Raw genomic sequence first — 23160 nt, 5'->3', positions numbered from 1 at the left:
GGATTTCTCAAGGTTTCCTTCTTGACCCTATTCTCTTGTACAGCATGCACCCCAGAGGCAGTCCACTCAACAGACTGTCTGCTGCTTTGTTCCATGTTCTGTTTTACGATAAGACAGCAAATGAGTTTAGGAAAGGGGTTGAAGTCATAGATTCGCTGAGTGGAATGGGCCCTGGAGGGCAGCCATTCCAGCCTCCCGTCTCGGAACTTCCGGCAGGTGGCCTGGTGTTCACAGCTTGAACAGCTCAGGAAAAGAAATTCATTCCTCACTGAGGAAATCCATTTTGCTTTTGAGTAATTTCAAAGATGGAAAAGTTTTGTGATTTCCCTCATTGTTTCTATTTTGGGATTCTGGACCTACCAGAACAAACATAATTTATACTGTCATATGACATCCTTTAAAATATTGACTACCATTGTCATATCATGAAATTGTTTTCCCTTTCGGATATATCACTTCCTACACCTGTTCCTCATCTGATAGTCCTTCATTAAAACTTATTTATTGATCATTAACTACAGGAATTACAAACTCACTTGTCTCTGAGAGCCAGGAAAGTTCTACAAATGAGAACCGCAAGGAGAGCAAAACTTATAAATAGCTATTGACCCCCTGCTCTGTCTGTAGTGTTGGGAGGTAATAGAGACTGATGGGGACCGTGGGAAACCAGCAAACTGCAGAGAGCGAGCCTAGTTTGTCAGATGTTCAATATGTCAGGAAAAGCTGAAGGTGTGGACCTGTGAACCACACACACACACTCACTGGGTTCCTCCGGCCTACAAGGTGCAGTTGGCAATGTCTGTTTAACTCTCTGCGAGGTATTCCATGCCTTGGATAAGGTAGATATAAGTCACACATGCCTGCCCTCAAGGCGGTTACACGGGTGGGTTGTGAAAGGTAGGTTTACAGGGAGAGAGTATTTTTGCTTGAAATTATTAGGAAAGGATTTGTGGAGGAAGTAACATTTGCAGTGATCCTTGAAGGGCGAATAGCATTTGGATCCGGGAGATTGGGACGTGTGGGAAAAGAGAGCAGTATGCAAACAAGACATGGTTATGGGAAGGCCAGAGAGCACACAGAGAAGGCACAGCCTTAAGTACATCTGGAAGAAAAATTTCATTCATGGTAAATGAGGTCGATAGAAAATATAATGGAGAGGGTATGTTGGAGCAAATTGATGAGGGACCTAGAACTGGGTATAGAGTATCATCTTTTATTTCTGTAGGATAAAGTCATAATTAGCATGTTACTTTAAGAAAATTAACCTGGCAGCACTGAATAAGATGAGATCTAGGAGAAATTGGGGTCAGTTTGAAGGTTATTGCGTGAGACTCAATTAACCCAAACTGCAGCTATCATGTTGGCAGTGCCAATGGAAAGGAAGGGATGGACACGAGAGAGATTTCTGAGATGCCACCTATGGAATTCCAGTGATTGGTTACATGGACCAGAGGAGAGGAGGGATGGGCTAGGGTGGAGCCCCTATGCCTGGACTGTGTGTTGGATCCTGTCACCGTTTTTCCCCTCTGCTCTGAACATATTTCAAGGTGGCAGAGTGCCTCCTAACGCGGAGTTGAGCCAGATTCGCATTCCAGGTGTGACTTGACTTGACTGTTGGTCCTGCTGTCTCTTTGAGTATAGAGAGTTTTATTAAGGCTACCACATACAGCATTAATTTCTTTGTGGGACATATGAATCACTGTACTAAAAGAATCTTAACAATTTAGTATATACAGACAAATTGAAATGGAACATACTTATAGTGACATAAAAAGTAGCTTAAATGTAAAAATATAATTATAGATTTCTTGCCTGAGTGGTTTGATACTTCAGTTGGGAAAAAGTGTGTGACTGCCCAAGCTTGCGCAATATATTGAATGTCATTCTGTCTGACGACAGGCAGTGTGTTAAGGGTAATGACATTTTTAATGGGCCATCGGTGTAGGAGAAATTGCTAATCAAGATAGGTCATTTGTGCCCTTCACTGTAACGTATTATAGAAACCTTAATTAGAAAATTTTACTTCTGGGTCTTTTATAGTTCTCAATTTTAGACTAGCTTATTATTATTAATCATACTTTAAAGAAATGACAACATTTTATAGTGCTTCCTAGCAATTTTGCTGATTTAAAGATGAAGCCAAACATATCTTATTTTCACTTAAGAAGAAACTATGCATTGATTATATAAAATGTCAAGGTCAAATTTTTTAATGATTATATTTAGTGCTAGTTAACTTTGGGGGATTTGAATTATCTGGACAGGTGCCTTAATCTGTTTCATTTTGCTTGTGTAGACCCAGCTTGATTGGCCTTCTCTCCATATTGTTGACGATATTTATTCTTTACTATGAAAGCTATAGGTTAAAAGCGAAAGACAATAAAAACATTAATTTTTGCTTTTAAGACTTAAGATGTTAAAAAATAACTAATTAATACTATTTTTGGAATGTTTCGTGAATGAATTTGGGATTCCTTAAACGTTAAACTGAGGATATAAAATCTTTAAACCTACTGAGAATGAACTATTTGGGCCTTTGGATCCTTCAGGGGACACGCCAGGGACCATCAGCTTTGATCTCCCTCCCTGATGGAGATGTGGCCCCAGCAGGCTGTCTCCCGCCTCGCCGTCATTGTCTGGGCTTTGATGGCGGCTTCCTAGCCGGCTAGATTGCCGTTTGCTGGCCCACCGTCCATGCAGACATGCGGATAATATCTTAAAATGCAAAAATGTTAGTCTCCTGCTTTAAAGCTGTCGATTCCCTCTGTGCTGAACTCCAGCCCCTAAGCATGGGCTGCAGGTCCCCTCCTGATGCTCACATCTTGAGGCCCACCATTGGCCATTGGAAACCACTGACCTTATTTTCTTGGAACATGCTCAAGCTGTTTCATATTGCTGAGCTCCTCTCAGCCTCTTCTCTCTGCTGGAATATACTTTCTCACTTCTCCTAGCTTACTCTTCAAGGCTCTGCTTAGCTGTGATCTCCTCCGGAAAGTTCCCTGACCTTCCGATGCACCTTGGTTTTGGCTTGACCCTTGTATTCTTCTGATGCAATTTATTTAAACTATTAAATTCACTTCCTTAAGCCCTGAGAATACCTTGCCAGCAGCGAGTCTATACTTTCTTTGTATTATTCAGTGGTCAGCACAGGGCCAGGCATGGAGTTCATCTTAAAATGTGTGTGTTGAACTCAAACCAAATGAAGGGGGATAAGCTTAAGCCTTGATTAACAACCTTCGAACCTGGCAAATTTGTTTTTGGCAAAGGATTATAAAAGCTTAGACAGATTTAGGTAAATGTATATATATCATGTCTCTATGGGGTTCTCACATTTTGCAGAAGGGTCTCTTTTTACATCTCATAAGCATAATTGCCATGACTGTTAAAGAGCATTAAAGAAAATGGATCTAGTAGCAATGACATCAGTTTATTTTATATTCTTTTCACAAGTTCGTTATTCTAAGGAAATGCACCATGTCATCAATACGAGTTTCACTGTTGTTTCACTATAATTTTATCGAGCTTAATGACATCACAACTAATAAACCTGCCATATAGCGACAAACTATCACTCAGCAAAATTTGATAATCGTAAATGTAGGAGAAGTGTATACCTTTTGGTTTCCTTATTTTAACAAAAAGCTATAAAAAGGAAGAATAATGCCTTAAGAGGATGTAGTGAAATGGGTAAAACAGAAGTACTATTCGTTTTTAGTCTATAAACACAATTATTCTTGGGGGATGAACAGGGAATGCTTTTACTTGTCACCTCATAAAATTCTGACTTTTTTTTTATGGCTTTGTACAGCCATGTGATTTTAGTTTGGTTTAATTTTAGATTATTCATCGGCAGCAAAAGTGAAAAGTGCCTGATTCCTGGCTAAAAACTGCTTCTTTGTCACATCGCCCTGGGACTAGGCTTGGGTAAAATGCTTCCCTTCTTTGCTCATCTTCAACCTCATAGAATGTAAGATCCACAAGACCATGGATTTTGTCTGTTTTGTCAAAAATCAGTATGTCCTAAGCACTTAATACAGTGCCTGGTACAATGTAGGTGATCAAAAAATACTTGTTGAAAGGATGATTAAATGGATCCCTGTGGGCCTTGAACTTCTTTCCATCAAGACATAGATCTGTGGAGTTTGAATTTCTAGGGCATTTAAAATATGCCCTAGAAATATGACCAAATTTTAAACTAAAGGCTTCATTACTGTTAAAGAAATATTGGGCAATGAACAGGTGAGGAGTATACTTTTGAAATGTGGGTCTCCTTTTGGTCCCCTGAAATCACTGTTGTCATCAGTTGTATTATTTATTTTTATAAGAAAGGACCAGCAGATGCTCTGTAGCAGTTTCAGAAACACTGTGCATGCGTGTGTGTGTGCACACACGTGCGCGTATGTGCGCTCTCATGCTGGCGTGCATATGTTTATGTGCTGAGTGTATGTGATGAGGAGGTTTCAGGGAAAGGTTTTTTTAATCCTCCTTCCATTTCACATGAACTTTATTTCACAACACTCCTTTTTCTTTTTCCTTAGCAATGTGGGGCTAAGCCTCCTTCAAGACAGTTTTTCGCCTTCTTGTAAAAGCAGAGGCTTACAGAATCCCCCCTGAGGTCTAGCATCAGGTGTGCTTGCCAGTGCGGGGGGAGGGGTATGTTTCCTGGTTCTGGTGATGAGGCTGGGGGTGCAGGAGACTTCCATGAAGCTTTTCCCTCTTTGGTTTGAGAGGTGGGTGACCCCATGGGTAGACTCCCACCCTTCTCCCCAGTTTTCCTTAAGACCAAATTTGGACAGCCAAGGCAAAGGAGCGAATTTTGAGGGTATTCAGAAACTGGCATTCTGGCTGAAAGAACATTTCCTACCTTCTTCCATCCATGAACAGCATGGGTGGTTATTGAAGAAGATATTCCGTGAGCCTGCACTGCAGTTCCAGATTTCTGTAACCCTTTGTGATCCATGGGTTTACATTTTTTTAAAAAATTTTCCTGGGAAATAAGATGAGCTGTAGGACTCAAAGAAGGGACTGTGGTTTAGAAATTTAAGGCTTAAGGAACTCATTTTAAAAAAATTATTCTTTAATTATAGTTGACATTCAATATTTTATATTCGTTTCAGGCGTACAGCATAGTGGTTAGACATTTACATAATTTACACAGCGATCCCCCGATTAGACTAGTACCCACCTGACACTATCCATAGTAATTACAATATTATTGACTGTATTCCCTATGCCGTACTTCACATCCCCATAACTATTTTGTAACTGCCAATTTGTACTTCTTCATCCCTTCCCCTTTTTCACCCTGTCCCCAACCCACCTCCCATCTGGCAGTCACCAGTTTGTTCTCTGTTATCTGAGAACTCATTTTTTTTTCAGTTCATGCTCACAGACACTGAAATTTGTTTTCCCGCATCCCTGTCTCATGCTGGGGCATGGGTCAGAAGATTGGAATTTCAGGCTCTTGGGGCTTGCTAGCTGGGTGACCAGGGCAGGTCCCACTTAACCCCTTTCAGCTGTATTTTTGTCCTTGTCAATGGGGATGATAATGCTAATCCCTCGGATTTGCTGTGAGACTCACATAAGACCAAGTATGAGGAAGAACATTAAAATGGTGAGAGATAGTCTCCTAAAGGCCATGTATCCCACGCCCCTTCCACCCTCGAGATGAGGTTTATGCACTTGAAAAATTAAAATTGCTATTTGCTACTGATGCTCTTTTTCTTCTTTGAGCTGGTAGAAAGCTTAGAAGCAGATTCGTAGAACAAGGACTTCATGACATTTGTTTGTGTGGTAGCCTCATTTCTCCATCTATTTTCTTCATGTCTTTTTTTTCCCCCTTCTCTCTTCTTTCTAATTTATGCTTCTGCCTTTCTTATATGTACCTTGATAGAAGCAGCCTTAAATTCTTTTTTGGAACAAGTTATCAGATGAAGAACCAACCAAACAAACATTGCTGCACCAAAATGCTTTCTCCTCCTTTGAGTTTTGGAGTGAGGATGGACATCAAAACCGTTCCTCAGCAGAGCAGTTTGGGCACTGTTACTTCTCCCACATCCCAAGTGTGAACGCTAATCGGTTTGAGAGAGACTACTCCTGGGGGAAAGGGGCGAATTTTGTCAGCTTCTTGACTGAAAAATAACCCATAATTCTTAGCTGATACCATTTAAAATGAACAGTTTTTACAGGGAAAATACAAACAACTTCTATTTGTGTCGATATTGGCCATTTGGAACATAAACTTTATTTCAAGGTTTTCCATGTGATATTAGGGAATATTTAACTAAAGAAAGTATTTTATTGCTTCAAGATAGGTTCTTGTTCAAATTTAATTTTTGTTTTCCTTTGGAGTGCCTTTGTTTGAGACAAAGTTCTGGATTATATCCAGAAATGAGGAATAGAGACAGAGCCCTGTAGGACTGATGTTAATATTTTAAATATGGTTAATATTTTATCACAATTTTATTTTGTTTGCACTGTATGTGACACAGGTAAGTTGCTTTTTAAGTGTGATTTCATTGTTGAAAAATCAGATTGGCTTAATAATAAGTCTCTGTGTATAGTTTTGTTAGCCTACCCCTATTTTCTAAATTGAAAGCCTACTAGTACAAACGGATGATCCGTAAAGAAGGTTTAACTTATTGATAGGTCAATAGCAAATTAGTGGTCAGTCTGAGACTCAAATCATAGTCTTGTTTCCTGATCAGTGCTAAGTTTATATATCGGGGAGCATAGCTACTGAGTTTGGTTTCTTCATCTAAAGTTAACAAAGTTAAAGTTAAATGATATACTTATCATTACCAAGTATTTCAGAGTGTTTGAACTTCTACAATAGCCACTGAATAGCTGCTGCAAGAATTTCCAACCCACATAATTTGAGTTTATCTCACAGTTGATATATTTCTCATTTTGGCTATATGAATTTAATTTATAGGGCTGAGGAGAGGTGTTTGACAAAACATGTTCCCAATGTTTGTATTGCTGTGCTGAGGAGTACATTTGAGATGTAATTAAATAGAGTTTATTTTCTTTTTCAGTTCTGTCGGGTGGTCCATTGCCTCAAGGGCATGAGTTTGAACTGTATGAAGTCAGATTTCACTGGGGAAGAGAAAATCAGCGTGGTTCTGAGCACACAGTTAATTTCAAAGCTTTTCCCATGGAGGTAAGAGTAACAAATCATCTCGTAAAACTTACTGTTCATGTAAAGTATTCAGCGACTTACTGAAAATGGTTTTGTTTAAAAGTAGATGCATAGCTTTATAATTTTTATCAATTTACATTAAAAGAAAATAGGTACTTAATGAATGTAAGCTTGGGGCAGCAAATGGAGCATCCCAGGGATTTTAGAGGGCTTGGAGTATGCGTGTGGGCTCTTGGCCATAACGGTAATCTATTAAGTAAAGCTATTAAGTTTCATCCTAGTATTATTGCTGTTGTAAAAATTCTGCTGCCTCTGCAAATTCAGTAGGTCACTTTTGTAGATGCTCTGAATCAGTGATAATATGAAAACAAATAACTTCTGAAGAAACCTCAACAATCTAAGCAATTAGAAATTTTTAGAGAGTCATTCTTTTGGTTAAAGGAGTCCCTCCCGCATTCTCTCCTTAGTCAACTCCTGCTCTTTTTTCAGTATCTAGTCGAAATATCATTTCTTCCTTGGGACTGTCTCTGTGCTCTTTTTCTAAGCAGAATAGATCTCTCCCTCCTCTGTGTTCCCAGTGTACTTGGTAGATTGCTCATCTCATGGATTGTAAGCTTTAGTGTCTAGAGTGTCTTCCGTTATGGACTGAATGTTTGTTTCTTCTCCCAATCCATATGTCGAAACTCTACCCCGCCCCAGTGTGATGGTGTTAGGAGGTGGGCCTTTGGGCGGTGATCAGGGTTAGATGAGGTCAGGAGGGTGGAGCCTTCACAAATGGAATTAGTGCCCTTATAAGAGTCCAGAGGAAGCTTGCTTCTTTGCTCTCTGCCATGTGAAGACACAACAAGAAGACAGCCATCTACAAGCCAGAAAAGGGGCTCTCAGTAGACACCAGATCTGCCGGCACCTTGATCTTGGACTTCCCAGCCTTTAGAACGAAGAAATAAATGTTTATTGTTTAAGCCATCTAGTCTCTGCTAATTTGTTACTCAGTCCAAGCTGACTAAGGCAGCTCCTGAAGAAAATGGCTTCTTCTCCCTCTCCTTTTCACTTGCACTATTTAGCCCAGCGCCAGGAACGTCAGAGACGGTCTGTGCTGGTGAAATCGTTGGTCCCGGCCTTGTTGATGTTTCTTTCTAGAAGGACCTGCAGTTGTCTCCAGGAAATAGCCGTTCGGTGGCAGGTGACAGTGTGTTTTCGGGGATGCTGGGTTGCCAGTCTTCCTTCTCTGTCGTTCTCAACTGCACATGTACTTAAGTCTGGACCTGCTCATGGTCGGATGCACGTCAAGTCCCACCTCCGTATCTGGAGATCACTACTGCATAATTTATATAAATGATATATATACCTCAAAGAATGAAGTTAGAGGAAGTGTTTCTCAACATGACTTTAATTATAATCTAAAAAAATTCCTTGGGGAGCTCACGATATCCATTTCATTCAAAAAGACAAATATCGGAAGTGAAATATTAAGTGTTTTGAGGATAGAAGGGAAAAAACTATCGCAGTATGTTGAAGAGTCTGTGAGGTATGTGATAATGAAGACAATAAGAGAAGTTCGTTTCTTGATGGGGAAGGTTAGATCTTCAAATGTTACTTTTATAGGGGCTTTTTTTTCTCAAAGCCTGCAGACACCCTCTCACTTCTAACTGCTTAAAAAAATTCCACCCTGTCTCTGCGTCACCTCTGGCGATTGCCCTACGTGAAGAAGAAAAGGTCACACCAGAATGCAACAAAGCGGGGAGGACACAGAACAAGCCAGAGCAGTTACATGTACCGGGTGGTGGAGAGCGAGGTGAGGGTAGGAAACACCCAGCCGTTGGCCTTCGCCCTGCCCTGGCCTTTGAGTTTGAAAGGCCACTTCATCATTTTGTTTCCACCTGTCCTCAAAGACGTCTTCTAATAATAAAAACTTTGGGGGAAATGGGAATAATTGGGTAAGCAACAACTTCTGGATGAGAATTTAGTGGCTTTGCTTGTGACACAGAATTTACAGACTTGGGAAAGTTTAATAAAATTAGATGAGTCAGTGGTGTGTGCTCTTTGCTCTGCAGTTGGATAGAATTTCTGGACCAAATATTCAGACTGGCCTGCTCCTTGGTGGCATTGTGACTGCACTGGGCCATTAGGCACAGGTAATGGTTAGTTTTGAGTGAAGATTAAATTCTGGTTGGAAGGATTTGTTTCTGCAAAAGTATTTATATTTAGCATCATGGAATTATTGACTGTAATTTTTCCAAAATAGGTGATGAATAATATTTGTATTCTGTGTTATCCCAGATTATCCCTGATCCAATCCTAGAGAAAATTCTCATATCAGTCATCTGAGGTTTGTTTAGGGCTATATCTTATTGAGTGCGTAACTGCTGAAAGTATGCAGAATTAGAGATAGATATCTGCGAGCCACATGTTTTTTTTTTTTAAATTAAGTTTATTGGGGTAACATTGGTTAATACAATTATATAATTTTCAGGTGTACATTATAATTTAACATCTGTATATTCTATTGTGTGTTTACCACCCAAAGTCTAGTTTCCTTCAGCTACCATGTTTGATCCCCTTTACCCACTTCACCCTCCTCCTACCTCCCTATATTTGGCCCCCTTTGCCCCATCTACCTCTCCTGTCCTTCCCCACTCCCTACCCTCTGGTAACCACTAGTTTATAGTCCATGTCCATGAGTCTCTGTTTGTTTGTCCTGTTCCTTTGTTGCTTTTAGGTTTATATCCCACGTATAAGTGATATCATGTGATTTTCAACTTATTCAGTCTGCTTTATTTTGCTTAGCATGATTATCTTGAGTTCTATCCATGTTGTCACAAATGGCTGTATTTCATCTTTTCTTATGGCTGAGTAATATTCCATTGTATATATGTACCACAACTTCTTTAGCTAATCATCTATCATAGGACACTTTGGTTGCTTCCATGTCCTGGCCACTGTGAATAATGCTGCTATGAACATCAGTGTGCAAATATCTTTATGGATATGATTTTTTAAGTCTTTGGGGTAAATACCCAGTAGAGGGATTGTTGGATCATATGGTAGATCAATTCTTAGTTTTTTGAGGAACCTCCATCAGGTGTTTTGTTGTTGTTGTTGTTGTTTGTTTGTTTTAAAGGAGGCTAGGATTTAAGGAGGGGAGGGTTCACATGGTGTGCTAAAATTGAGGAGAGAGGGACTCCACACAGAACAGTCTAGGAGGGAATGAGATGGCTAGTAAAGAGACAGGTAAGTAACTTGCCACTGGTGCCCTGGTCCTGAACTGCCATCAAGGGCCACCTACAAAACAAGGCTGTGGCCATCAGGACAGCAGAGTATGAGGGAATCAGGTACCCCTTTGGGTATATGATTTAAAAAATATTTTTAGGACACTTTTCATATTTCGTTTACATTTTAAGGCTAAGTTTAATCTCTAAATCACATGTCTATACATACTTTTTGTTAATTTCACTTAAACTGAAATGGATAGTTTATTAAACAAACACTGTAAACAAATAATTACCATGTCTGTTACATGTAACACAGGAATGGCTTTTAACAGAAATTCATCAACCTCCCTTCTTGGCTTTTTAAAATTATAAGTATAGAATTCTAAATAATTTTAATAAAATTATAGAAACAATCCTGAATATGTTTTGATACTACTAGTATCAAACTAGTAGTATCAAAATTTAAACTCTAGCTCTTTGTTAAGCAAGATGAATGAAACATGCCATTTCTGTTTTTCCTTCTTGAGATTTTTAGTTTTCATAAACACACATTTCTAGCCACTCTTTAATCTTGTAAACCTGAGTTCTTGTGCTTAAATGACAGTTTCTTGTTAAGAAAAATAAATTGTGCTACATTTTTCTTCCTGTTACTTGTAACATAATTTTCCTTGGTGTGGGTATTTTGCATCGTGATATTTAATCAAGACATAAGTAGAAGGTTGTTGAGACAAATTTGAGATCTGATCAAATTAATTTCTGTACGTTTGTCCTCTGATGGTTGTGGAAGCTTCATATTTTCTCTGGATGTCATCAGATGTTTTAGCACTTGAAGTCCAACTTTCAATGCTATATGAATTTTGCCATTTTGCTAACACTGGGATGCTCTGTGCATCCACCAAACCACTAGAATTATTTATTTCATTCATATTAATTTTTGTTAGAAATCTAACTGATGGAAAAACTTTTAGGTATTTAGGTTCACATTCAACTTTCAGGCTATATGTTCCATTTTCATCTTTTGTCTGTGGTAACTGTCATCTTATTTGCTATTTCAAGGTATCCTAACTCTATGGTCTGTATAACTCTTGGAAAATTTTGATTAATCTTTATATGTGAATAGCTACTTTTATCCATCTATGGGAAAGTACTTTCCAGGCATTTAGATTTTATGCTGGATCAGTTAAAAAAAAAAAAGAAAAAAAGAAAAAGAAAAAGGAGATGGGGAGAACAACAGAATGGCTAAGTTTCATTTTTTCAAATAAAAACGTTACTAACTCTCTGTTGTCCCCATTGCTCTATAAAGAGAAGGTCTTCAAGAGCTAAAGTAGGAAGGATGTAGTCTGAGAATAAACTCAGACCTATAAATTGAATAGTTATAACTTTTAGAAAACTCTACATTATTTCTGTTTCTCTCATTTCACTAAATGAATGATAGACGTATCAGGGTGGGCACTGATTCTGCCCTCAGACCAGCGGGAGATCATGTGTGGTGGGTCTGACTTTCTTGCCCTTTGGACCTAAATAAAAGTTTATGATTTGAGGGTGAATTACCAAGAAAAAGGCGCAGCATATTGTAGGGCAGACTCTTATCTTTATTTATGTTGTATTTAAAGAGCAGCTATCGCTTTGTGTACCCTGAAAGGGCCCTAAGATAACTGAGTCACAAGCCAGCTGTTGATGAAAAGTTGAGTGCATTAGGAAATAGAAAGAAAAAAGTGAGTTTCATTGTGGAGAGCAGGATTTTTTAGTTGGGAAGAGTCCAGATTTTGGTTGCAAAATAGGCCAATCAAACATTATGAAGAATATATCTCATAATATAGTGCCAGTCCTGAGTGTTATATCCGCCCGCCCCAGTATTCCAGGTCTCCAGATAACCTATATTTCTTCCTTTCTTTTCAGGCAAATAGTAGTGTCTACCATTTAAGTGTTCCTTTAGTAAAAATGACCTGGCCTTTTGGGTTACTGCCTCCCAAATCATTTGTATATTTGCATTAGTTTTACTACTCTGAAGAGATACCATGAAGAGTTTGCTTGCTTAATAGTGAAATGATGATCTTTTCAAGTTATTTTACTTTCATGGACATCTCAAGTAGAGCTTTTTGGTGTGATTCTCGTCCAAAATAGAGACTTCCATTGCCTTTCCGAAGACATGTAAGTGGATGACTTTAGTGAGACAAGACATGATGAGGATTAGACATATATGATACATAATCAAAGAATTCATTTTTAAAAGGGACTTTAGAGATCACCTGGTCCAAACTTCTGTTTAACGTTGGAGAAATCTGAGGCTCCAAATGGTTAAGGGTCACAGGGCAACTTGTGGGAAACCATACTGAATGGCTTGGGTGAAGAAGAGTCTATTTTGGTTACTTAAATATTTCCTTTAAGAAAGAATTATCTTTTATTATTCATCTTTTCTCTAATGGTTTAGATCGAAAGAGAAAACGCAACAGTCTTCATGCTCCCTCCTGCCCCTGTGAGCGGCTTTTATGGCTGCGCGCATCCGGGTTCAGGGGCCAGTGTGCTTCAGCCTTGCATAGGATGGCAGTGAAGCTGTGGCACTGCGCGCTGGCCTTACAGCTGTGAAGACAAAGACCAGGGTGGCTTTGTGAGGGTATAGGAGTGTGATTTAGCGAAGGCCGAACCCTCACTGCCCCAAGGACTGGGGTGGCTTTAACAGACCATCTGGTCCCACCCACTTTGCCGAGCGCTCATCTGAGGTCAGAAAGGCGACTAGCTCAGGGTTGCACACCTAAGAAATGACAGGGGCCAGGTGAGACCTGTGAACGGACTTCTGCTCCAGGGACTGCTATTTTTCACCTCCCGGAGCCAATTCTTACTAGGAAAATCCACTCTAGTTTGAGATTTTATTTGCAATGGTCGTTAATACTTTGGATTGAAGTGGCTTTATGGGAAAAAAAAGAAAGCTTGCCCTGAAGAAGAGTTGAGACTGATGCTAAAGGAAACCATTTGAAATCTGAATGTTCAGCTTCTCTGGAAAGTTTTATTATTTTGGCCAGAAAAAGGAACATCTCGTTTCTGAATATAATGACTATTACGATTATTATTACTTTGTATTCTGGAATCTTCCACAGGGCTAGCAGATCGAGCCTCATGGATAAACAGATGCAGGAATTAGAACCTTGTGCTGTGGCCTCTTCAGTGGTCATACTTGTGAAACTCCCTTTCACATCTTAGTTAAAAAAAAAGCAAAAACAAATTTTATGTTTCCTGAAATCTGATGAATACTTGCAGTTTTACTCCATTAAAATCACGATTCCTGCTTTGAATCTGCATGTTAATTTTTTTTCATTTATTAAAATACATTTAGTGCAGAAACCTCACAGTCTACTGAATGGAAAATGAATTATAAAGTCGAGCAAACTGAAATGTTCTTTTAGTTGTGCCACATAACACGGCAATCTGCCATTCCCACTTTAGAAACAACCGTGTAAGGCCAACTCGGCCTTTAAGTGGTTGTTTTGAACCTACTTTTGATTTTATATTTGCAAGTATTTCTTTTAGTAGATTGTTCTTTGTCAGTGTTCGAAGATGTATAAAAGGTTTTTTAGCAAAATAAATTCGAAAGAAGCATTTGTATTCTAGCTGAGTTTACATCATAAGCCAAATTTGTAGAAAATGAAAAGTTAGTTCCTATAAATGAATATGACATATAATTAATTTATAGGTGATTATAGACTTGCTAAAGTACAAAATACCTTAAATTGGGTTCTAACGGATCTAAATTTTACAGTAAAATTGTACACTCTTAATATGCCTTCGAATAAAGAATAGACTCATTTAAATATATAGCCCATAACCAAGCGGCCAACTTTAAAATAACTCATTTCCATTCATTTATTCATTTGTCTGTTCATCCATCCATCCATCCATTCATCCTACCATCTGTCCATTCGTCCGTCCGTCCATCCATCCATTTGTCCATCCATCCAATCAACAAGTATTTCTTGGGAACCTGCTCTTCAGGCCCTAGGGTAGGTGATAGGGATACTGTCATGAGTGCAATAGACAACTCATGGAGTGTTTATTATGTTAAGGGAGTCCAAATGCAGTGTATGTGGTTTGGCTCCTCCCCCTTTCTTAACTTAATAAGTATTTAGAAGATATAATTGTTTCTGTGGCATTTAGAGGGCCTCATCCCCTCTACTCTGTATGCAAATTCTATCCATTAAACCTAATTAGAGGAAGATTTTGAAGACACTTAGAAAGCAAATATGTTATTTGAGATGTAAATGATTGTCAACCAAACAAAATATTTATCATCTAGTATGTGAAAGGCACTGTGCTAGGTGTAACACTGTAACAGGTAGTCGTAGGCTAGATTAACTACGATAACCTAACAAAATCAGAATCAGTGGGGTACATGAGACACAGGATAGGAAAGATTTGGTGGTAGAGGACAGTTAAGAAGGGTCTAGGTTCTTGTGGTCTGGAAAGCCACAAGAAAACAAGGCACCAGTGCTGCTGTCTGGATTAACAGGGAAGCCATGGGGGAGGGAGTCGGAATGGTGTAGTTGGTGAGAGTTGAGGCTTGGAAGTCAGGAAAACCAAGATTTAAATCCAAGCTCTGCAACCTTGGGCAAACTAGTGAACCTCTTTTAGCCCCGATGTTCCCATCTATAAAAAGGGCTTGAAACTAGCTTGGAGGTTGCCAATGAGTAAACCCTTCGGGATGTGTTTTGTGTTATTAGGAAGAGATGGAGGGCAGTTGTGGTTGTGATGATAATAATCTTGTGAAATATCCTGAGGGGAAACTGAATGCTTTTTTGTTACTACAAATAAGAAATGCAGAGAATATGAATGGAGAGAAAAGTTTGAAGTCTTTTTTCCTTTAAAACCCCTACTCACGCCTTTAGTTGAATGTGTTGTCTTCTACAAGTCTAGTCGATATGACATTTCCTCGTCATTTTTCCTAACAGAGTTTTAAATAATTATTATGCATTCATATGCAGTATAATTTACATCATCAGATTATTTTGTAGTGAAAATCAAGAAAATCGAGTAACTTTTTCCTGTGTAAGATAGTTGGATAACAGTATGATAAAACTAGTTGTATGAAAGGATGTTCAGAGGTTTTTTTAACTCCATAAGATCTGAACCAATATAAAAACTGTACACATTTTTATGTTTTTTTTTTTTGTATTTATGAATGCCAGCTTAGAATGGCACAGTGATGTGGGTATGATAACTCACTGTTTTGCTGTACTCAAATACTTTTTTTTTTTTTTTAATCTTCTTAGAGCTATGCACAACAAAAACTCCCTGTGGAATCCTAGAACAAAATACCATGAATCCGAAAGGATACTGGACTTTTTGGTGCCATGGTTTCCTAGGAGGCAGCCTGCTCTGGTGATGTAAATTGTGTCAGGGAGAGCTATGCTTTGAGTCCAGTTCACCCTGGCATTTGCTATCAGACTTCTGTGTAGCTGTTTAACCTCAATTCCTACAGAAAGATACACAGTTGTACCTGCCCCTAGGAAACTTAGGGGGAGGATGTAAAATTTAATGGCACAATATTGGAGGCACAATATGCTGAATATCTCATAGAGTAGTGGAAAATATTTTTATTAAATACAATCTGATATTTACTTAAAGTGCTTTCTAAAAGCATTTTAAGGGCATAATTAGCTCTATTGGATGCAAATGTTGTAATTTAGGACTATAGCTGTTTTGCTTTCTTTTAAGAAGTCTTGAAATGAGTAGGAAAAAATAAATACAGATTTAAGCTGTTGAATATAAACATGAACTATAGAAGGAAGACGTTTATGCTTATAAGACCTAACAAATGAAAGGTGGACCTTTTCTTATCAATTAATGTTTTCACTTGGGGATCCTAAGGCAAGTACTTTCTCTACACCCAGATTAACGAATTACTTAGAGCTTTGGATGAGAGTTTATGTAGTGGAACCAATTTATTTGGCTTCAGAATTCATGTATTTCCCATGAATATTCCTTGGTGAGTTCTGTAAATTGGTGAGTTCTCTGAGGAGATCCCATAACATAGATCCTGTCTTCCCAGCCTGAGTTCTGAACAAATCAGGAAGTAAGGCGTTATTAGAGTCATCGATGGAGAACGAAATGTCACCTCTATTATGCTTAGAACTGTGCCGGAGGCATAGCTCATAGAGGGAAAAAGGGTTGCCCACTAGTTTACAGGCTAGAAAGAGCGGTGAGAGAGAGACAGAGAGAGAGAGAGAGAAAGAGAAAGAATGAGTGTGTGTGTGTGTGTGTGTGTGTGTATGTGTGTGTGTGTGTGGTTCCAGGTAGGATTTATTAGCCTGCTCTCTAAGGGTAGCTCAGATTTCAAAAGAGGAAAAAAATAGGGAGTGAGTCAAAGGATTGAAGAGGAAGGCCAGCCTTGTTTAGGGAAAATCCCTCTTTATAGGAACCAGGAACAGGGAAGAGGCGTTTCCTGTTAATAAGACCAACTCTTCCAAATTCTCCCACTTTAAAATTCTATGGCACCAGACACTAGCAAGAGACCAGCCACATCTGGGAATTGGTGAAGGAAATCTCACTTCCTTTTGTTGTAGATTTGTTTGTTTTAACCATCTGGGACCATGTCCCTTTTTGCTTGCTGTTCCATTGTACATAAGATAGTTACAGTTTTCCACATTCTAGGAGTTGCGTGGAGTGAGCAAAAATTTTGAAGCATGTGTAGGATTTAATTTATTTTTCTTTCTAATTATTTTGGTGGGTTTTCGCCCAATTCACTGTCACAGCTTGGGCCAATCATTGTTTAAACCAAAGACATAACTAATTTCATTTTTCAAAAATTGTGATCTGGGTCTGGGTCTTAAATCATTAATCCTATTCTAAATTTGGGTTGTTCAGCACTTCGCAATAATTTCTAAAAACAAATGTTACTTATCCACCTCGTTATGGAGGATGTGGAACAAATATTACAGATTTTTATCAGCAGGCATTGTTCCTAATTAACTTATCAGCCCTAACATGCTTTAACGGTGTTCCCAATCTTGCCGGTTTCTATCTAATCTAGAGCTTAATCAGATGAAAGAGCTTGACTGTGTTTGTCAATGGCTTGGGTCATAGTGGAATAAAGTCTGTCCCATTTGAAATCGGGTTACCCTTTCCTCGGCTGAGCTCCAGAGGACTGCTCCCTGTGTAGCTCTTTCTCCTCTAGAGCAGGGGTCCCCAACCCCTGGGCCGCAGACCGGTATCAATCCGTGGCCTGTTAGGAACCGGGTGCACAGCAGGAGGTGAGCGGTGGGTGAGCGAGCGAAGCTCCATCTGTATTTGCAGCCGCTCCCCAGTGCCAGCATCACCGCCTCAGCTCCCCCTCAGACCATCAGGCGTTAGATTCTCACAGGAGCACCGGTTCCTGGTGCCACCAAGGTTGGGGATTGCTGCTCTAGAGGCTGTTTTCCCCACGAGCAAGTGAAATAAAAGATGTTACTGAATTTTGAGTCTGTTAGGAAGGCAAGATGGTGGATACAAGTGTTTGTATTTAAAGCCACACCCTAAGAGAAATATAAAATGTCTAAGAGAAATAGAAAAAACAGCATTTGTTTTTAATGATTCTTTAGTCTGATTGGAAGAGGTGGAATTAAGGTAGAAACATGTGAAAAGAGAGCAATCGAAGGATTAAATGACCACGTGAAACAATTCAAAACTCACTTAGGAAGCAATGACTGTGTGTTTTCTGCTGTGGTTGGAGCTGATGTATGAAAATAAATGAGAAATAATCAAGGTCTAGGAGAAGTTTACATTCCAACAGGTTGATGGATGAATTAAAAGGCCATTATGTGTGAAAATAGCTTTAAGGATGAAATATAAAAGGGGACACACACCATGGAATTTCTGCCGAGAAAACTGTGGAAAGGAGTGAATATTGGAGCTGGGCCCTAACGATTGAGTAGGAGTTTGCTGGATAAAAATGACATGGATGGAAAAAGAAGACATGGGTGCTCGAGGTACTAGAGGACACATGGCTCGGGCTCGATGTGATTAGAAAAGGCCTATATAATGCCGAGAACTGGAACCTGAGTAATTGGAAAAGTGATGGGACAATTAATAGGAAAAAAGAGAGGCAGAACCTGAGGTACCATGCTGGGGAGAAGCTGATGAAGCTGAGTAATAAACGATAGTATTTTACCACAAGTCACTTTACCCTTTTACTACCAATATTGCTTTTAATCCCAGAACACTCTCAAATTAGGTAAAGAACAATAGTAGTTGGTGTCACAGTTCCTTAAAAAGTTGTAAAGATGCCCTTAGCTGTGGGTAGGATGATGAGATAAAAATGTATGAAGCTATACTAAGCCTTCTGCAATTTGAGTTGTAATTAGACCTAATCTTTCTCCATACAACGGAAGAGTGAATTAAACTGAAGATTACTGGGTTTTAGTTTTTATTTATTGTTAATTGGAGTTGACTTGTGTTCTTAAGGGGGAAATTTTTCAGCTTTGGAATTTTCGTCTCCTCTTTTTTAGTCTAATGGTCTTAATTTATTGATCTTCTCAGGGTAATGCGGACTTCTGCCCGGGTTCCCAAGGGGACACCCAGTGGCACCGCTCCATGTTCATATTCTTCCAGGGGCTTTTTCCTGATATCTGTGCTCCTTGGAATCTCTAGATCTTTCTGTTGCCAGTTGCTGTTCCGGGAGCCTCTCTTCCTCTGATACTCTTCCCATGGCCCCATGTTACTATTCAACATAGATATCCATGCTCTGTCAAAAGTGGCAGAAATAAAAAAGGCCTTGACTGTGAAAACAACAAATGAAGATGCAGCAAATTAGATGAATATTTACATTTCTATATATCTAAATTTTAATAGAGCTTTATTTTGAATTTTGTGTGAAGATTATATTTATGTAAACAACAGAATTTTATTTTAGATTACTAGAATTTGCCTGTTGGTATTATTGATCTGTGTGAGCTAAAAGCCTCTGGAGAACTAGACTTTCTGCTTTTCGATTCTAGTTAAATTCGATCCCTCTTTATGGGAAGAATTATCCTTGGCTGTTAGAGTCAAGTGTCAGAAACGTATATCATATATCTTATTGAATAAATATTGAATCCTTTAGGGACAGAGATTTGAGATCGTGGCAGATGACTTTGCCTTTCTCTCCTCAACACATTTTTTTTTGTGGGAGGAGAGAGGGGCTTGAAGACAACAATAGGTATAAAGTTAGACTGAGCGACTCCTATAATATTTTTTGGAATAATATCCAGTAGGCATGTACGTAGTGTTATTCTTGTCAAAAAGGAATGAGACTTTGAGGGGGAGGCTTGGGAGCACTGCGTATTGTTAAATGCCAGGATAGAGAGGGAATTGTGAGAAAGATGTCAAGGTCAGCTGTAGTTATGCTGAATTTGAGATTGGTTGACATTTTTATATAATTAAACTGAAAGATAAACTCTAGGAATTTTCACGTTTGGAAGTTTGGTTTGGCTTCTAATAGAATTTAAGTTCCTGGCATATGGTGAGCTTTAAATAAATGTAAACAGGTGGGTGCAAGAATAGATGGGAGAGGTCTAGGCGTAGTGCCGGGTGCCGAGAATGAAAATAGGACAGAGAGGTCCTTTTCCCACCTCGGGGACTTTGCCCTGGCTAGGTTCTTTACTGGCGATATTCTCCTTCCAGATAGCCACATGACTTGCCCCCACAACACCTTGGGGTCTCTATTCAAATGTCACATATCCATTGAGGCTAACCTTAACTTTCCTTAACCTGCTTTCAGTCCTCATCCCCCTTCTCTAATTTGTTTTATTTTCCGTAGCATTTCATGGTAATTTAATAATATATAAGTATATAGTTATTTATACACATATACTATATATCTGAACATAAAAATATAGCTATTTTATAGTAACCTATTCTAGCTGGAATTTAGGTGATCTGGAAATTGTTTGTGTAACATGCCGTTGAGTTGGCTCTGACTCCTGACAACCATATGAGTGAGTGACGTCCACAGTGTCCTGTCTTCAGCAGCCTTGCTCAGCTCCTGTAGACTCATGCCTGTGGCTTCTTTTATGGAGTCAGTCCAGCTCGCATTTGGTCTTCCTCTTTTCCTGCTGCCTTCTGTTTTTCCCAGCGTTACTGTCTTTTTCCAAAGAACCCTGCCTCTTTGTGATGAGCCCGAAGTAGGACAGCTTCGGTTTTTTCACTTTTGCCTCCGTGATGTTAAGTAGCTGGAGATAAGTTTAGAATGACAGGTTGGGGACAAAGAGTGGAAGCTCTTGAATGTCAGGTTTCCATTGAGAAGATCATCTTTGGTCAGATGTATGATGTATGTGTGGTATTTTACTACGAACAGTGGGATCACTGTTCTACATTTCACCGTTATGAATTTTTCATTCACTCACCAGATATTTACTGAGCACCTACTATGTATGTTTAGGAACTGGGGACACACAAATGACAAAATATGCAAAAATCACTACCTTTCTGAAACTTTCTTTCTAGTAAAATGTGATCTATTTAATGGACCAGAAGAGGTGATGCCTTTTAGGAAATCATTTTAGAAACCATGCAAGATGTTCAGATCACATCAACTGGGGTGATGGCACTGACAGGGGAAAGAAGGAGTGTTAGAAGCGATGTGGGGAGAGAGCTGTCAGAGCTCTCCGAGGGCTTTGCCAGTTTGAAGATCAGGGAGAAGAGGAATCCGATTCTTCTAAGATTTGAGCCTTGGCAACTGGAGAATGGTGGAGCTCTTAAGAAATGCCAGAAAGAGGGACTGTTTTGGTGGAAAATTGTGATGTCTACATTGACGTATTTTTTATTTGATGGTTGCCATTTATCCAAGTGAAATTGCCCAGGAAGGGACTGGATACTCAGATCCGAAACTCAGAAGAGAGGCTCCAGACCAGGATTTATTTCAGCAGCTGATGTTTATTCATGTATCCATTTAGATCTGGCTCTAGGTAAATGAGTTAATGTAAGAACACACAGTATCTTTTATTACTCTAATGTCATGGGATAATAGTTGCAATTTTAATTAGATATCCTATCACCACTGCTTATTGGTATCACAGGAATATGTAAGTTCCTGAATAAGCCTGATCATGCCATACTTTACCAAGGGGAAATTATATTCCTGAACCTAGGTTTTATGGCCTTAGTTTACACACTATGATTGTGGCTCTAATAGTAGCATATGTCGTCCTTATCCACATCAATAATTAATCCACTCAATAATAACCCAGTAAAACAATCTATTGTTTATTATTAAGAAATATTAATGTGAGTATAAGAGATTTAAGATTAAATTTATGCTCCTAAAATTGAGTTAGCTGATGATACATTTTATGCTCATTGATAACTAGTTTATATTCTTCGTGTCTTTACTTTTCTGAGTATTATAGAATGATGATATAGTAGATGCCTTATAGACTATTCTGGTGAAAATCTTTATATCAGAACAAAAAGCTCAATCTACTTTTGTCTACTCTTAGCTAGAACTTTATTATCAAGAAATATTACATTTTGTCTATTAGAAGCCCAAATTTAGATTGCAATGAAAATTTTCTTTATTAAATTATTTATGCTATGCATATGTCTAAAAGATTTGATGTAAGTAACTGATGGACTGCTTTTGCTCAGCCTCCCACATCTCTTTTTATTGGAGTGCCTTGGTTTCAGGCAAGTGATGGAAGATGCAACTAAGAAATAATAAGAAAGTTTTCCTCCCACATTACCAGAAGTCCCAAAAGGCAGTGCCAGGGCTGGTTAATTCAGCTTCTCAGCCTATTTCCAAAGACCAGTTTCTTGGTTTTTCTGCTAAGCCATTTCAGCATTTTGGCTTTTTTTTTTTTTTCATTCAGGGTTGCCAGATGATTGTATCACCTCTAAGCATCAGATCCTCAGAAATTAATGGTTAAAGGTTATAAGATGAGAAACTTTATTATCTTGCATTAATAATAGCTTTATTGAGATATAATTTACATACCATAAAACTTACCCATTTAAAGTGTACAAGTCAATGGCTGTAGTATATTTGCAGCGTTTTGCAGCCATCACCATATTCTAATTTTAGAACACTTTTATTACCCCAGAAAGGAAGTCACACTCCCTGCCCCATCACCTCAGCCCTAGGCAACCACTAATCTGCTTTCTGTCTCTATAGATTTTCCTATTCTACACATTTTATATAAATGGAATCATGCAGTATGTGGTCTGTTCTGACTGCCTTCTTTCACTTAGCATAAAGTTTTTAAACCTATCTCAGTACTTAATTACTTTTTATTGCTGGAGAGTAGTCCCTTGCATGGATATACTTCATTTTGTTTATCCATTCATCAGTTTGTAGCTATTTGGTTTGTTTTCACTTTTTGGCAGTTAATAATGTGGCTGTGAACATTTGTGTAGTACAAGTTTTGTGTGTATATATGGTTTCATTTCTCTTGGATATATACCCAGGTGTGGAAATGCTGGGTCATATGATAACCTTTCGTTTAACATTTTAGGAATTGTTAATTTGTTTTCCTAAGTGGCAGCACCGTTTTCAATTCCACCAGCAGTGTATGAGGTTTCCACTTTTTCCACATTCCAGCCAACACTTATTGTCTGTTTTTTTGATTATAGCCATTCTAGTGGGTATGAAATGGTATCTCATTGTGATTTTGATTTGTATTTCCCTAATGAGTAATCATATTGAGCATCTTTTCATGTGCTTATTGGCCATTCATATATCTTTTTATTTGAATCTTTTGCACATTTAAAATATTTGATTATTTGTATTATTATTGAGTTGTATGAGCTCTTTATCTATCCTAGATATTTTATTTCATTCTATGGGTTGTCTTTTCACTTTCTTGATGG

At 38.6% G+C, this 23160-nt stretch overlaps 1 protein-coding gene across 2 annotated transcripts in view; it reads left to right on the top strand.

The window, feature by feature from the left end:
* Positions 1-23160, top strand: part of CA8 (carbonic anhydrase 8) — a 91728-nt gene that overhangs the window by 5733 nt on the left and 62835 nt on the right. For both annotated transcript variants that reach the window (XM_006923987.1, XM_025041198.1), the window contains exon 3: positions 7038-7162. In XM_006923987.1, coding sequence (XP_006924049.1) covers positions 7038-7162 — 125 coding nt within the window. The remainder of the gene's footprint in view (positions 1-7037; positions 7163-23160) is intronic.

Source organism: Pteropus alecto, unplaced genomic scaffold (genome assembly GCF_000325575.1).
Source record: "Pteropus alecto unplaced genomic scaffold, ASM32557v1 scaffold87, whole genome shotgun sequence".
Taxonomy (NCBI): Eukaryota; Metazoa; Chordata; class Mammalia; order Chiroptera; family Pteropodidae; genus Pteropus; species Pteropus alecto.
This window is presented reverse-complemented; position numbering and strand designations above follow the sequence as displayed.